We start from the raw sequence: 15593 nt of genomic DNA, 5'->3' as shown, positions 1-15593 counted from the left end.
GTGGATCAGGAAAACCGACAATCGTGTTAGAAGCTGTAGCATCATATAATCTTTGGATATGGCACACATTTTTTGGACCGCCATGTACTTTAAATGATATCAATGTTCTTGACCGTTCACCCGTGTTTGACGATATATTAGAAGGAAGAGCCCCAAAAGTGAATTATTGGGTCAACGGACACAAGTATCGTATGGCGTACTATCTCACCGATGGTATTTATCCAAACTGGGCAACATTTATACAATTTATTAATCGTCCTCAGGGTGAAAAAGCAAAATGCTGCAAACCGACAAGAATCCACTAGAAAAGATGTCGAGCGAGCTTTTGGCGTCTTGCAAGCTCGATTTGCTATCGTTAAAAACCCAGCTCTTATATGGGATAAAGAAAAAATAGGTCAGATTATGAGAGCATGCATCATATTGCACAATATGGTAGTGGAAAACGAACGAGCAAATCACACTCAGTTTGATGTATCTGGATTCCAACAAGTAGAAGGAAGCAGAACTTCACAGGTGGATATGACGTATTCAAGGAATATGCCTACAAATATTAGCAATATGATCGGCATCCAGAATGAAATTCGTGATAACGAAATACATGACAGATTGAAAGCCGATTTAATTGAGCATATATGGCAAAATTTTGGCTAATTACATGTATTTCTGATTTTAATAATGATTTTATATATATTTTGTATAATTTTCATGTTTTGAATGTTATAAATTATGTGTAATGCAATAAAATTTGGTTTACGGATTGATGTCGGATGATTTACAAATTGGGCCAGAAAATATGTTCACATTGTTTTGGGCCTTAGAAGAATATTTTTCTAAAAAATCAGCCCATTAATTCAGCCCATTTAACATTTTAACAACTCTTAAAGAATATGAAGAATGAACTTAAAAAGTAGAGAAGGGATTCTTAATTTTTAAGGATATTAAATTTATTATTAAATAATGTTAACAACCTCTCATGAGTATAAGGGGTGGAGATGCTCTTACTATCCATTAATTCAACCCATTTAATATTTTAGCAATTCTTAAAGAATATTAGGAATGAACTTAAAAATAGAGAAAAGATTCTTAATTTTTAAAGATGTCAAATTTATTATTAAATAATGTTAACAACCCAGGGGTGGAGATGCTTACTGCTTTATTTCACTCAAATCTAGTTAGGAACTTTGGAAAATAATGTGTTGGAAGAGAAGACCTTTTCAGAAGACACGCGTCAATATATGATTAGTCTGTTATTTTCGTTAAAACCCATCAAAGGAGGCTAATTAATTCTCGATATTTGATAGAGAGATAAAAATCTTTGCCAGATATGGCAGCTGTTTCTCGTTCTCTGTTCTCTTTATCTTTTTGCAATGAGAGAGAGAGATAGAGGAATACGATGATGATGATAAAGTTACCGGCGGTCTCGGATTCGCTTGGTGCAGGTCGGGAACTGATTGGCTGACACCGCCACGTGGCTTGCCATGTTTGGCTTGTGAGCAGGGATCGGATCCCGCCTTGCATCAACTGAATCGGAGCTCGAGGTGAAAAGAAAGAAAGGAAAAGGATCTAACTTTCAGATCTGACACAATCTTGTTTTAAGTTTTTTTTTGTTTGAAAAGTTGCGTAAGTTGTTTGATTCGGTATATGGTTTTCTCCAAATCCAGAAACTTTAGTTCTTTCTTCAAAGATTGATTGAATCCTTTATTTGATTTTGAAGGCTAAGAATAATGTACATGTTCTGAATTTTCAGGATCTAGGGTTTTGTTTGGTAGCTATAGATCTTGTCTTCGAATTCGCTTCATTGGCTAATTGAATTAGGGTTTTAATAGAATCTTCAAGGTAGAGATTCTGATGGAAAACTCTGTAAATATCGAAACTTTATGCTTTATGGGGTTTTGAGTATTTTTTAGGGTTTTATGTTGGTTTTACATTGGCCTAAAAATGGTGATGATGAGATTCAATATGTTCAATTAAGTTCCTTTACAGGTAAATATGTAATTAGATCTCTGAGTTTACCTTGATCTTGTGAATTAACTGATTTCTTGACTTAGTTTCGTGTTCAGATTTCTTGAGTTACCAAGCAAGCGAGATTGTGGCTATAGGCTTTTCGATATGTGTTTTTTTTCCATTTCAGTTAGGTTCTGCGGATGCATTTATTGTGTCTGGATTGCTGGTGAAACCATCATTCCAAAAATGGTGTTGCAGTTTGGCAACGACTTGCTAAATGCCTCTAAGAATGGGATCCTTCTCCCTACAACACACACACAGTCAGTTTCCAAGCATGGAAGATAGCTTGAGATTGTTAGGTATACTTAAAGGTACAGATGAACCAAGCAATCTTTCCTATGCTTCAGTAATTGATGGAGTTGATCTTGAGGCTTATCTAGCACGAAAGAAGGTATATTTCCTTTCTGGATGCTCAGTTCTTTGGCATTTGTACATCCTTCTACCACATTTCTGTAGAGATTTTTCTTTAAATCTACCAATCATAGTAGTCGTAAACTTTTGTATTGACAGTTAAAGTCTGCTGTTTTGCATTGGCAATTTTTCTTTAATTTCCACTGTGTTCAAGACTCTAGAATCTCTGGTTCTTATGTGGCAGACAAGGTTGGTTTTCTGCTTTGCTCGTTTGCTATATTTGCAGTTGTCTCAGTGATGCTTACTATTGAAGTTTTTACCATTGGAAAATAAGTTAACGCTCAAAACCCAAACGTTCTTCTCTACCTTTTTATTTTCCGAAAAATATTCTTCTCTACTAAACTAGCATTTTCGTTTATTCTTCAGCTATGACATTGCTTTGGTCATAACACAGTTGCATTTATTTTAAGCATCTTCTTCCATGGATATACAGCATGAAGGTGAATCATAGTCATTAAGAACCAAAAAACCAACAGCTGCTTAATACATTGCATAACGTAAGAGATAAGACTCGAGCCAAGGATTTTTGTTAGTTCTGTAAAATATGCTTGGTTTAACTATGTTATACTGTTCTTCCAGATTACCAAGTCCCGAGGAACAGCTCTTCAACAGTTATTACAGTTATAAGGTCGCTTACAACTTGTTACAGCCCAGGTTACATATCAATCATCCTCTTAATTAATTATCGACTTGGTTAGTAGCATATATGGCTATTTAGTTTTCAATAAAACTTTTCTTTTATGGCAGATCAATAAAGCTGCAGGAATCAGAGTCAAACAACAGGTCATGATCAAGAGATTGATGAAAGTGAGGATGAGGAAGAAGATGTAGTAAGAGCATTTCTATAATGAGAATGATAATGAATCTGCAGATACGTTTATTACCATTTTGTTAGTTAGTTGTTAATTTCTTTTCTCATTTTTAGATATATGAATGAATATAGGCTTTGTTTCTTAGTCCATGAACTCATAGACTACCGTCAACTCAACTGTAACCAACATAAATTTCTATAGCTTCTTGCCTAAAAGAGGACATGTTTTGTCTTTTTTTTTTATCTTCTTTCTTACTCTGGATAGTGAATATTTATATGTTTTATCAACAATGTCAAATGTATTGATGAAAAAAGATGAAATGCATTGATGAAAAGGTTGAAATTTCTGGATTTTATCGCCATATCTTGTGTATTTACAAGAAAAAGGATGTGGTCAAGGATTTTAGGGTTTAGTCAAAAGGATTTGTAGTCAAATTGCACATTAATACCTTCTTGTTTAGGTGCAACACTAAGACTTGTTAGTGTTTTGGTTTGAAGAATTTGGAAAAGGTAAGGTGTTAAATTAGTTAGTTTATCATTATCATCAACTAGTTAAGTGTGTAGAGGTTTACAATAAAAGATCAACCTTCTTAATTTTCAATCTTCTTAATTTAGGCCCTGAGAAGTGAGAAATAACAAAACAAAACAGCTTCTGAACTTTCGAACAAGACTAACTCTGTTTTGGTTTCCAACCACTGTTTATCTCTGCATGTCTCCTGCAAAGAAACAAAACAGAGTTAGAAGAAACATCAACTTGGCAATGCAAATAGGCGCGATAGATTGTGCGTGTGTACGTGCGGGAAAGCCTCACCGTGCATGCGTTTTATAAAGTAGTCCAAATCTGCAAAGCAAGACGATCCTTGAACCAGAGGAGACGGTTGGCGATAAGTGAAGAAGGAGAAGTGACAGCTATCTGGATGGTTTCTTGGTTTAGCCATTTCGATTAATCTCATGCAACCTTCTCTATCGAAACAAGTAATCGCATTCTCTCCTCCAATAAGAAGTCCCTTATCCCACGCTGCATTGATCACCTGCCACAAATATACCAAACTTAAGCTCAAGAATAAAATTTGCAGAGATTCAAGAAAGCTAAAGTCATCATCACATATTAAAAAATGTTTCATTACCTGCCAACTTAAACCTTCTGGATCAGCTAAGCCTTCTTCGTGCTCATTAGTAGACATTAGCTGACCAGGGCACACAAACTTCACAGTCACTGAATATTTCTTCAGAGTTTCGAAAAGAAGAGAATATCCATCACGATTCGAAGGATTATAGTATCCTGCAGTTAATTCAGCCGCATGACTAGCTGTCTTATATGACCAGTAAATCGCCGGTATCTGCATTTTTGTTGATGTATGAGTCTCACTGTTATGGTCGTTACTGATTTTGAAGGTCGAGTGACAAAAATATTGTACCTTGACGATAATCTTTGTCTCTTCGAAAGCAAGATTTGCAAGAGAGAGGACATTCTCTGCATGTCCTATTAACAACTGCGAATACCAGTTTAGGAAGAAGCGACCGTAGTAGCTGTCGTATTCACCTCTTTCCTGGAAGAAACCAGTTTCATGAGGTTGAGAATTGTATTGACCAGCATTCTCTGGTCCTTTACCCCAGAAAGCGAATCCTCGTGATTTTGCTTCCTTTAGCAGACTCGTTTGTGAATATTTGTCATAACACTGCAATAAGACATAGTAGATCAAAATATTAACCATGCTCAGACTTCATCATTCACAAGTTGGAACTAAGAAGTAAAGTTCAGCAATCTGAAAAATACCTGAAACTCACCAATACCGGGATAAATCCAACCCATCCTTTCCGGGAAAGATGGATACTTTAGTTCACCGGAAGCTCCAAGACCAATCTCAATTGCAGTAATTAGCCCCTCCTCAAAAAAATCATCGAACTCTGACCGGAAGCTTCTCATAAAATCAAAATAGACCTGAAATATTCAGTAACATGAAAATGCAATGTTCACATAATACACCAAGATGATTAGCAGTGTACGAGAAATGGATGTTCTTCTTACGTACCTCTATACCAGTTCGTCCATGCAATACCCGTTCCTTGTCAATGCACCAATTCAAACACTCGAAATTTCTTCTTCCTTCACGGTCAGTGAAAAATATGTCTGGATTGTCTTTTCCAATCTCCAAAACCCACTGTGGCAACGACACCGCATTCCCTCCATATTCATGAAATGCCATTACCACCTTCAAATATACCATACGCTCATTGCTAAGATAGTACGAAAAAAAACTGTTCTTTATCGCAATAGTTACAGTTTGGTCACATAAGATGAATTTGAAAAAGATATACAAGTAAGGATTTTCATACCTGTAGTTTAAGTTTGAACTCTCTGATAAGGTTAAAGAGCTCCTTATAGCCAGACCATACATATTTCTGAGGATTCCAGCCTTCAACTATTCCCCACCAACAATCTATGACCACTCCATCGACATTTAATGACTTCATGTAACTTAATTCTTGTTTCACACCTACAGGATCACCCAACTGGCCGAAGTTGTCTATAATGCCAACCTGAAAAGGCAAAGTATAGAACGTTAGCCCAAGAAAACTAAGCATGGCGGCAAAAGTGGTAAAAGAACACACAGTTCTCTCATCAGAAGCTCACTGGAAGCATGGCGTACACGGGGACATAAAAGCTCTCTGTGAAGCCAGTACGAGGCTCTGTGGAATGCACATCTTGTATAAGCTGAATGAACAACAAATTTGTTAGACAAAACAGAACTCTAGCTCAAATTCAACTCTCCTATCAATGCAATGCCAGTGTTCAATCGTTACCTGATTGGCTTCCACGCATCCCACTGAGGCGATAGGGCTAGCACCCGTATACCTTCCATTCCCGGGGTGATCATTCTCAGCGATAACCACAGAACCGAGAGACACAGGAGAGAGGTTCTCTTCGATTCTAAGAACGGGATGCTGCTGACAATCAAGTGTAGCCTTAGTACAGTTCTTCAAAGTACTAGAAGAAAGAGGACTCTCAATAGATCTCGTCGGAAACTGAACCTGTCCAGTGGCATGAAAACAATCAAAATTTTATATACCAAGCTCATGATGCTATATCTGTTACTGGTTTATAACTTAGCTTCAGAAACAAACTTAAACCAAGTGATCACAGAACAAGCTAATAACACAGGGAAGGTCTATACATATTTGAGATTAAATTGCTCAGCTTTTCAGATACACCCTAACTGAAACAGGTTAAAAGGAAACAACTTTGCTACATTTCGTTTCAGATGTATAACCAAGAACAGTGTAAGCTAACAACAACTGAGAAATGTTCGAGCTACGACAATCTACTGATTCTTTCTGGTCAAATGTCGTAATGGGTCTTTGAAAAGTTTGAATTTTTGAGAAAAAAAGGGTTCCAAAATCGGAATCGAACCACATGGTTTGGCTGATGTGATTGCCGATAAGTAGTACCGTCGGCGTCGACACTCCAGCCTGCTTCACGCGCCAAAGCAGCGATTACATCGTTCATATCCGCACGCGCCGGTAACGGAAAGTTCCCGTACTGTCTCAGTCCGGCGAGCATTCTACTAGTGATTGCTCGTCTGTGTCTTTCTCTCAGCTTCGTTCTCTCCTTTTCCTTCTCCCTCTCTCTCTTCCCCTTCCCTCCTCCTCCTCCTCCTCCTCCTCCGCTGCTCGTCTCTCCACCGCCGATTCCGGCGATGTTTCCGTTGTCGCTTTCAGCTGGACACATCGACGCCGCCGCAGCCGCGGCGAACCCGCGCGGCCGCCGAGACTGTGGATGATTGTTATTCCGGTGGGGAAACTGATCCGGGTCGAGATTTGAGTTCGGGTTCGGATTCGGGTTGATCGGATCTCGCGATCCGGTGGTGTTTAGAGTGTGCATTTTTTTTTGGCCGTGAAGCTTTTGCTCTCTCCTCTCTCTGCTGTTTCCACATTTGAGTTTTTTTGTAACTTTGTTAATTTACAAACGAGCGTCGGTAAATATGATTAATTACATAAAACGTCGGTGATCACCAAAATTACATATATAACCCATTTTCACAACCATTTTAAAACAACGGAATCCACCAAACCAAAACAAAACCAAATTGAAATCAAACCGAATTACTGGTTTTTTTTTTTTTCACAAAACTTCAAACCGGGACAACCAAACCGAATCCAAATTATAAATCGGATTGCACACCATAATCAACTGAAATAGGATCAGCTTGAAAATGGTTGTATAATCGGTTTAGTTTATGTAAACTGAAATCGTGTTTGGTTTGATTTTGATTTCGGCTTTCCGGTTTATCAGTTCAATTGATATCGGTTTATAAACAAATTTCAGTTTGATTTTAACTGAATCAGTTTTTTCTTTTTTCACACCTCTACTGACCATTTCAAGAAGAAAAAAAAAAGAAAAAAAAAGAAAAAAAATTCAATTGTAGTCGTCAATCGAGTCCAGTGATGATGATTGGAAAAGGATAAAATTTCAAAAGCAAAAAAACGTTAAAATAATTCGAAAAAAAGGAGAAATTGAAAATTAAAGAAATGGGAGTTTGGTTTATTGTTCCCTCTCCTTGGAACATCAAACACACACTCGTCCCGTAAAAGTCTCTCTCTCTATCGCAGATAGGTGCTTTGTCTCCTTCTTCGATAACTCCGATCACCTAAAAAAACAATCTTTTCTTTTGTTCAAAGCATTTCTCTTTGATAAAGAAACATACATAGCTTACTTAGCTAATTCAATTCCTCGCATTTTCGAGGTAGTTTTTGCAGTTTTTTTTCCCTTTCGATCGAGTTTCAGATCTGAAATTCAATTATTAGGGCTTTCGATTCTGCATTGTCAATGACGAATTCGCGTTTCAATGTAAAGATCTGAAGAAAAAGTTCCGATTTTTTGGATTTTGACTTGGAGATTTCCAATGGCTGGTTTTGAAGATGAGAAGGTCTTGTGGCAATGACGTAAATTTAAGCAGAAAAGTTGTTCGCTTTGAGATAAGAAGAAGATGGGATCTGGGCGGAGCAAATCATGTCGAGGCTCGTCGTTGCCGTCTTCGACGGCGAGAGAAGATTCCGTCACGGCTCCACCTCCGTCGTCTTTGAGTGGTGGTGGAAGGAGGAGAAGATCAATGAGTATGCTTTGTTCTCTTCACTCTTCTTGCCTTGCTTCATCTTCTACTTCTCACGACAGTGACGATGATGATGTACAGGTTTGGTTTTGATTTCTATACAACCTTCATTGATTTTGTTCCCAAAAAAGAATCTGTAATTGAGTCAAATTCATCTTCAGGTATGCAATAGATGGATGAGGAAGAGTAATGGAAGTGTCTCACGAAGAAGAACAGAATCTAGGAATCAAGGGGAAGCAGAGGATTGCTATGATAAAGAATTAAATGATAAGAAGAAATCTGAAAACGATGATCTTGAGCTTGATGATGATTGTGGTATTGAAGAAGAAGAAGAAGCAAGTGTAAGCACTGTACATGTTGGAGGTTCGATTCAAGAATCTACCACTCCAGGTCGCGTTTTCTCGCATTTCAAATTCATTCCTGGTAACATAAGCTCTAGACTTAGCAGAGCTTCAAGCTCAAGATCCTTTAACACCACTTATCCAGTCCCTTCCTCTCCTCAAACGATTGAACGAGAAGAAAGTGCTATTACTTCACCTTCACAATCTGCTATTAGGCTCGTTGATAGAATCGAATCTCCGAGAATTCCTGATAATGTAGTTAGAGATATTGATGGTAGCTTACGTTCTCCGATAGTAGTTAATGGCATGGACAGTACTTACGCTGGAGCTCTTGATAGAAGACACGTTGGTCGTGAACCTTCCATTGAGCGGAATGTTAGATTTAGCAGAACTCTGAGTGTTGGACGGCTCCGAGACAGAGTCCTTCGCCGATCTTCACTCTCTGATTTCACATTCCGACCGCGAGAAGACGATACTGATCTCTTCTCTGCTGATACAGCAGCAGCAGAAGATACTCCTGTGAGTTCAACATCTATACTTAACCGTTCCGCTACAACCATTCGAAGGACGTTATTTGGAATCCAAGATCATGAGACGCCAAGTCCTCTTGTCAGAGAAGGAAGGTATCAAGGTTTATTAGAGCACAGATCAGATTTTCTTGAAAGAAGGAGAAGAATAAGATCTCAGGTTTGTAAACTCTGTCGAATATTTCATCGTTTGATGTGTCTGTTCAACTCAAGATCTAATAACTGATGCAACTATAACTAAATTCCACAGGTTCGTGCTCTTCAGAGATTAGGAAGCCGGTTTGAAAATGTCACAGGGCATCATGATAGGGCTTGTGTCTTATCTGGTCAAGATCAAGCAGGTCGTTGCACATGCCGTGCAGTTACTAACCGTGGCTCAACTACAACAACTACAACTACAACCGATGAAACAAATGCAAGAGCTAGCATCTCAAGGATAGTATTGTTAGCTGAAGCTCTCTTCGAGGTAAATTTGCATGTCTTCCCATTAACAAGTATTGCCACACTCTTTCTCTCTGTATGCTGAGGATTTATGGTGTGTTCGTTTTAGGTTCTTGATGAAATTCATCAGCAATCTGTTGTTTTATCCTCTCAACAACCATCAGTATCATCAATAGGATCTGTTCCTGCACCCAACGACGTTGTGGACTTGTTACCTGTAAAAAAGTATACTAAATCACAAAGCGATGATTCGTCACAGTAAGGCCTACTAGTCCCCAGTTGCTTTTGTGTTCTTTTACTTGCTCGAAAGTCGAGACATTATTGACTAAACATATGTTCTTTTTTCTGGAATCTTTCAGATGTTACATATGCCTTGTTGAGTATGAAGAAGGAGACACTATAAGGACACTTCCTTGTCATCATGAATTCCATAGAACATGTGTGGATAAATGGCTGAAAGAGATTCACAGGTATGTTCTGATTTTGTGGCAACAATTTTTGACCTTTTTCGTGCTTGAGATGTGATCTAATGATGTTTTTATGACAATGCAGAGTATGTCCACTATGTCGTGGAGACATTTGTAGACATGATCCATCACCTGAACGACACTGATTGCAGTCTTAGATATTATGATTCTGCAAGAGACCAAGAACATTCATTGGTTTTTTTTCTGGAACTGGATCAAAATGTTGTATTTTTGCTTGTTCGTTGTACTTTACAGTTGAAAAAACAAAATTCACACTTTCTATCAAGAAAATGTAATCTTCTGTACTTAATTGATCCATCATATCTGTAAGAAGTAAATCTAATGATGTTTTGGGTGCTCATAAGCATCTTTGCTTCTCGATTACATTAAAAAAAAAATATATATATATCTAATTATATATGTGCTTCTCCATTGCAACTTCTGTCCATGTGGTGAAAGTCAAAGGCTTTATGGTCCCAAAAACATATAAGATTGATTCTTTATGAATTTTGGAACACTAAAAAAAAGTTGATAATAAATAACAGTTACATGATTGTTTGTAAGAGTGCACAATTTTTATTATTTTTGTATGTATAAGTAATTGTAATTAGTTATACAACATATTTAAATTTCAAGAACAATATTCCAAAGATGAATAAATTTATTCCAATGTTGAAACATCAATAAAAAATTTAGTCTTCAGTAGATACAGCAGGACAAGTAGGGTTGCAATTCAGCGATGGGCAATCAACGTTCTGAAACGTACTCCGCTCATAGAACCAATCTCCAACCGCCTTGGCCATTTTCTGAAAAGAACACCAAAATTAAGAGAAATTAAGTAATTCTAATTGCTAAATATAAATTCTCAAAAATACTATATATTTGATGTTTCATTTATAAGAAATTCGAATGCAAGCTTTGGAAAATTTTCGAAAATTTCCTTTATAGTTTTGTTTTGTATAAAAAAATCTAGTTTATGACATTTTTCTTTAAAGTTTTGCTTTGTATAAATACAAATTAGAGTGCTTACCGTATCCCCGACTTGGGGACCTTGAGCGCCTGACCAAGTAGCTGCGCTTCCACCTTGGCAATGAGCATGGCAAGAGTCTAGAAACAATCCTCTCGTCGTCGTGGCTCGAACCGGCGCCAAAGCAGCCAACATTTGGTCTCTATACCCTAAGAGAAAAATTGTAAAACAATCAGTTAAGACAAGTAGACATTATCTCACCAGATCGGTATGTTAATTTCAGTTTAGTAGGTAATCCCATTTTTCTTATATACATACCTTGAACGGTTTGAAGCTGAGCGGCCGTACATTTCTTAAGATCAAGCTTACAAGTTTTCCATTCTTTGCGTTTATCAACAGAAGTTGGGGCCAAAACGTTCTTGATCTGCAAGATTTAAAAAAAAAAAACAAATCCCAAATCAAATTTTAATCTCGGAAAATATTTCGGCGAAAAAATTGACAATCAGATAAAAATCGAACCTGCCAAGAATCAAAGGCGGCATTGATGACGAAAAGAGGTGTTTGCATGGTCTTAACAACGTATTGTGGGAAGAAACACTGCGATCAAAAACAATCAAACATAGAGTTTATAAGATATAATTAACCGACTCGCAAATAAAAAGTCTACATTAACGATGCTTTGATAGAGACTTACCAATTCTGGCTTCATACTTGAGGTGCAAGAAACAGGAAGACTCTTTGCGGAGCCCTACACATACGTAGTGATAAAGATTAGCTTCGACCAAAAGAGTCTATAATGTCTTAGAGAAATGCATGTAGCTGGAAAAGAGAGAGAGAGGCCGTACGTGGGTCGCTACGACTTTGCCGTAGTACGATTCGATGTAAGATCCTCCACTGATGTCCTTACTGTTTAAATCAGCAAAATTAACAAATAGTTTTCTAAGATGTTCTTTAGTGTTATGTAATAATGTAATTTTTTGAATGATTTTCTTAAGATTATGAATGTTACCCGTGAATGAAGAAACCGGCGTCGGAAACACATTTGACCTTAGCCGTTTTGGGGATAATGGACTTGAATTCGTCGCAATGTAAAATCGCAGCTAATGCTCCGGCTGAACAACCGGAAAGTATCGCCTAAAGATCGATGCAACAAAAAATTAACTTTTGCAACCCCAAAAGCTAAATAAAAAGATTAAAAAAAAATACTAAAATTTGATTTAGTTTTCTTACGTTTTGAGCGTTACTCATCCCCTTAGCCATAAGATCATCAATCACTGCACGCCAAACCCTAGCACCGCGGAAGAACAGCTTGTTCGTCTGAATTTTTTTTCAAATTTCCGGTCATATGAGATTACGCAATAATACATTTTTATGCATATGTCGACAACATTTCCACTATGTGATAAATTAGTTGTGCTTACAAGGATCGATAATACTGAAAACGCAGTATTACAGTTTACATGTTAAATATGAAATATGTAATTAATCCGTGATTTCAAAGAATTAAGATTAGTGATGAATTACCGGATCAACGGCTTCTATATCACCGGTGAAAGATGAACCATCGCAATACCGAACTTTGATTCTATTCCAGTTATAAAAGTCTGCAAAAAAAAAAAAAAAAACCCAAATCCGATTCAATCTCATTGTAAACATGAGAAACAAATTAAATCATCAAATCGAACAAAAAAAATAATAAAAAGTTAAGAACCTGGATTGGTGCTTTGCTTGCCACCCAAGATACCGGAGAAACCGAAGTCTTTGTTCATGAACTTAGACGAACCCTTCATTGTACTTTTACGTTTTACGCATGTAGCTATATCAGTGCACCATCCTCCTCCCTAATGTACAAACATAGTTATATATTTAGTTAACTTAGTCGTATATTCTTAATTAACTACATATTTGTGATATATTATATTCAATATAAGATAGAACTTAGAAGTTAATTCAATTAACCTCCATATGAACGATCCAGTTGTTCACTCCTGAGCCAGATCCTTTATCGAAATGGTAAGCTGGTGCGCTACCATCCAAACACACTACAAAAATATAGTAATTAATTATAACAAATCAAATTAGTTTAAAAACAAATCGGTTAGTTCGTAGTTTTCGTATGAGGTCGATTCGAAACAATTTAGAATACAATATGTTTGATTTCAAAATTTTTATATCTCGAGAAAAGAAGTTTAGATGAAAAATATTCACCAGTCAAGTTAGTCTTGAAAAAAAAAACTTAGTATTACGTACCAAACAATAATAATCCGATGTTCTATTTGTAAATCCAAATTATTCAGTTTTAGTTCAAACCCATTAAGCATGGCATTCGGTTATAGAAAGAATAGGTTTGAACTAAAACTGCATTTTCTTTTCATCCCATCAGCAAAATTTCGGTTTGGTTCGGTTTGATTTTTTCTTTTTCCAAATTTTGATACAAAGTTATTAAAAAATAATATTAATCTTAATTCGGTTGCACGATATCTTTGGGTTAGCTTCGTTTGGGTTTAAATTTGTCGCTGTTCAGGCTAAAATTAGATTTTATTCGGTTTCGGTTTAATTTTCTTTTGTTCAGTCTGGTTTATTCGGTTCAGCTCATTTTAGCCTCACCCCTACTGTGAAAAGAAGAAACAATAAAGTATTTTGGAAAGAATAATAAAGTTGCGTACCGGCTCCTTTAGCCACAGCAGATTCAAGATATGTGATGGGCACAGCTCCGGTTCCGATCACCACCACGGCTAACACCATAAGACTTGACCATAGTTGCCTTAGCCTTCCCATTCTGTAATAAATAAATAGATATAACTCACGATTTAGTTAGTTAAAAGAATCTTGTTGTGGCTAATGGTGAGAAATTTCGATTAGAATGTTAAGTTGTCTCCCAGATAATGGTTCAAACAAATGCTTAGAGATCACGAGATGTGATCGGATCTCAAGTAATTGTAATTGTGTAATTTGTTTATTTATTTTTAGTAAACAAACGGTGTTAAAATAAGGCTAACTTCTGTTGGTTACCAAAAATACCACCGTTCTTAATCAACAGTGTCTCAAAGTACTAAATTTTGAATTGAGAAAATATATAAGTATTAAAAATAAAAAATATCACCATTGGTCTGTTTGTGCACCAAAAAGTCGGGGAACAAAATGACAAGTCCATGTGTGTGTTTTAGTTGGATTTAATAGTTACCTCGATTGGTGTAGTCCACCGAAATAATTCAATTTATATTCATACTCTTTTTTTTTATTTGGTTAAAATTATACTGTTACATAAAATTGTAGTATTAAGTATGAAAGATATTAAACAAATGCCATTAATATATTAGGTATAATATAATTACTTACTCGCTAGTTAACACACCACGTTGCAATTGTTAGTTGTTAGATTGCATTTGAATTGAATGCTCTATGAAAATGAATTAAAATACGGAGTATTCGAAAATATCATTCTAGGCCAAACTTAAACAGACCGAAATTTTTGGCGTCGGGAGGGGCAAAATGAGAATCATGAAAATAATGAGAATTCGATTAAGATATAACCCTTTTTAAATTCAAATAAATTTTCAATATGTTGAACCGTCTTCTATTTGGGAATAAAAGCCTTTTCCTGAATGAAATAATAAGATTGAAACAAAAAAAATTGCAGGACTTCTACATTATTATTATACGACCGTAGCTACTAGGTTAAGTGCTAAAGATTACTTTCTCTTTTTTGCCGATGAATTCCAGAGATTACTCACAAGTTACAATTTACAGGTTAAAAACTGAATAAATCAAGAACAAACTTCAAAACATAAGAAACAAGAACTACGAAGCATATCTAATAAGCTATGTTTTTTTTGTTTCAACGGGTGAACAAGAAAGTCTGAGTTATATCAATATGGAATAGAAGATCTTTCGTTCGTATAGAGCAAGATGGAAGAAACCATTGTCCAAAAAAATGGAAGAACTGAGAAACATCTAAGAAAATAGAAAATAACTCTTTACCAAAAAAAAAAAAAAAATAGAAAATAACTTCATCTTTATGAAGAAAAAACAGCTTTACCTTGAGAAAATGGTTCTTCAGATTCGTATTCACGTAATGAAATGTGTAAAAGAGGAGTCTTCGAGAGTAAGGTTTAGAAGTTCATAAAAAGCCATTGCTGTCTTCTTCGTTATATAGATGGATACAGAGAGTACCACACGTTCGAAAGAAAATCTTTTTTTTTTCATTTAATCAAATAAGCTTTGGCCAGAAAAAAAAGAAAAAAAAAAAGCATAAAGTTTTCTGTTTCTTTCATGTATTCGCCAGGTCACGAGACATTAAACATTACAGAGTTTCAAGAAAACTATCTTTATAGTAATATAATTATTATTCACATTTTATAATTCATAATCATTAATCAGCTTTCAGATTTTTTATCTATATCTTTATTCTATTTCCTTAAAGCATTTTGTTTATTTGTTTCACATCAAAGATTAATAAATTGAGCATATATTTTTCAGGGTTATGTATGCAACTTTTTCTAAATAAAAATTA

The 15593-nt window shown here is 36.0% G+C and overlaps 4 protein-coding genes and 1 long non-coding RNA gene across 5 annotated transcripts in view; 3 read left to right on the top strand and 2 right to left on the bottom strand.

The window, feature by feature from the left end:
• LOC18016084 (probable WRKY transcription factor 16) overlaps positions 1–15593 on the top strand; it is a 45325-nt gene that overhangs the window by 13196 nt on the left and 16536 nt on the right. The window contains exons 5-6 of the mRNA XM_006398138.2: positions 466–471; positions 14121–14129. Coding sequence (XP_006398201.2) covers positions 466–471; positions 14121–14129 — 15 coding nt within the window. The remainder of the gene's footprint in view (positions 1–465; positions 472–14120; positions 14130–15593) is intronic.
• LOC112086393 lies at positions 1426–3439 on the top strand. Its single transcript, XR_002899511.1, has 3 exons — positions 1426–2912; positions 2995–3069; positions 3163–3439. It is a non-coding gene; the product is annotated as an uncharacterized LOC112086393 (long non-coding RNA).
• LOC18016311 (beta-amylase 8) lies at positions 3625–7146 on the bottom strand. Its single transcript, XM_006398135.2, has 10 exons — positions 6639–7146; positions 6032–6259; positions 5862–5942; positions 5564–5767; positions 5260–5439; positions 5004–5168; positions 4645–4905; positions 4354–4566; positions 4038–4257; positions 3625–3942 (listed from the first exon to the last, which is right to left on the bottom strand). The coding sequence occupies exons 1-10, from the start codon at positions 7107–7109 to the stop codon at positions 3926–3928; spliced, it is 2040 nt and encodes a 679-aa protein (XP_006398198.2). The 5' UTR covers positions 7110–7146; the 3' UTR covers positions 3625–3925.
• Positions 7819–10490, top strand: LOC18016310. Its single transcript, XM_006398134.2, has 6 exons — positions 7819–8418; positions 8499–9365; positions 9456–9671; positions 9756–9904; positions 10006–10116; positions 10199–10490. The coding sequence occupies exons 1-6, from the start codon at positions 8215–8217 to the stop codon at positions 10257–10259; spliced, it is 1608 nt and encodes a 535-aa protein (XP_006398197.1). The 5' UTR covers positions 7819–8214; the 3' UTR covers positions 10260–10490.
• Positions 10670–15365, bottom strand: LOC18016309 (pectin acetylesterase 11). Its single transcript, XM_006398132.2, has 13 exons — positions 15120–15365; positions 13747–13859; positions 13040–13122; positions 12792–12921; positions 12605–12684; positions 12311–12397; positions 12090–12214; positions 11926–11986; positions 11775–11828; positions 11600–11677; positions 11399–11504; positions 11144–11289; positions 10670–10919 (listed from the first exon to the last, which is right to left on the bottom strand). The coding sequence occupies exons 2-13, from the start codon at positions 13856–13858 to the stop codon at positions 10806–10808; spliced, it is 1176 nt and encodes a 391-aa protein (XP_006398195.1). The 5' UTR covers position 13859; positions 15120–15365; the 3' UTR covers positions 10670–10805.

The sequence above is a fragment of the Eutrema salsugineum genome, unplaced genomic scaffold, assembly GCF_000478725.1.
Source record: "Eutrema salsugineum unplaced genomic scaffold, Eutsalg1_0 scaffold_20, whole genome shotgun sequence".
Lineage (NCBI taxonomy): Eukaryota > Viridiplantae > Streptophyta > Magnoliopsida > Brassicales > Brassicaceae > Eutrema > Eutrema salsugineum.
The sequence above is the reverse complement of the archived record's forward strand: the minus strand, read 5'-3'. Positions and strand labels throughout refer to the sequence as shown.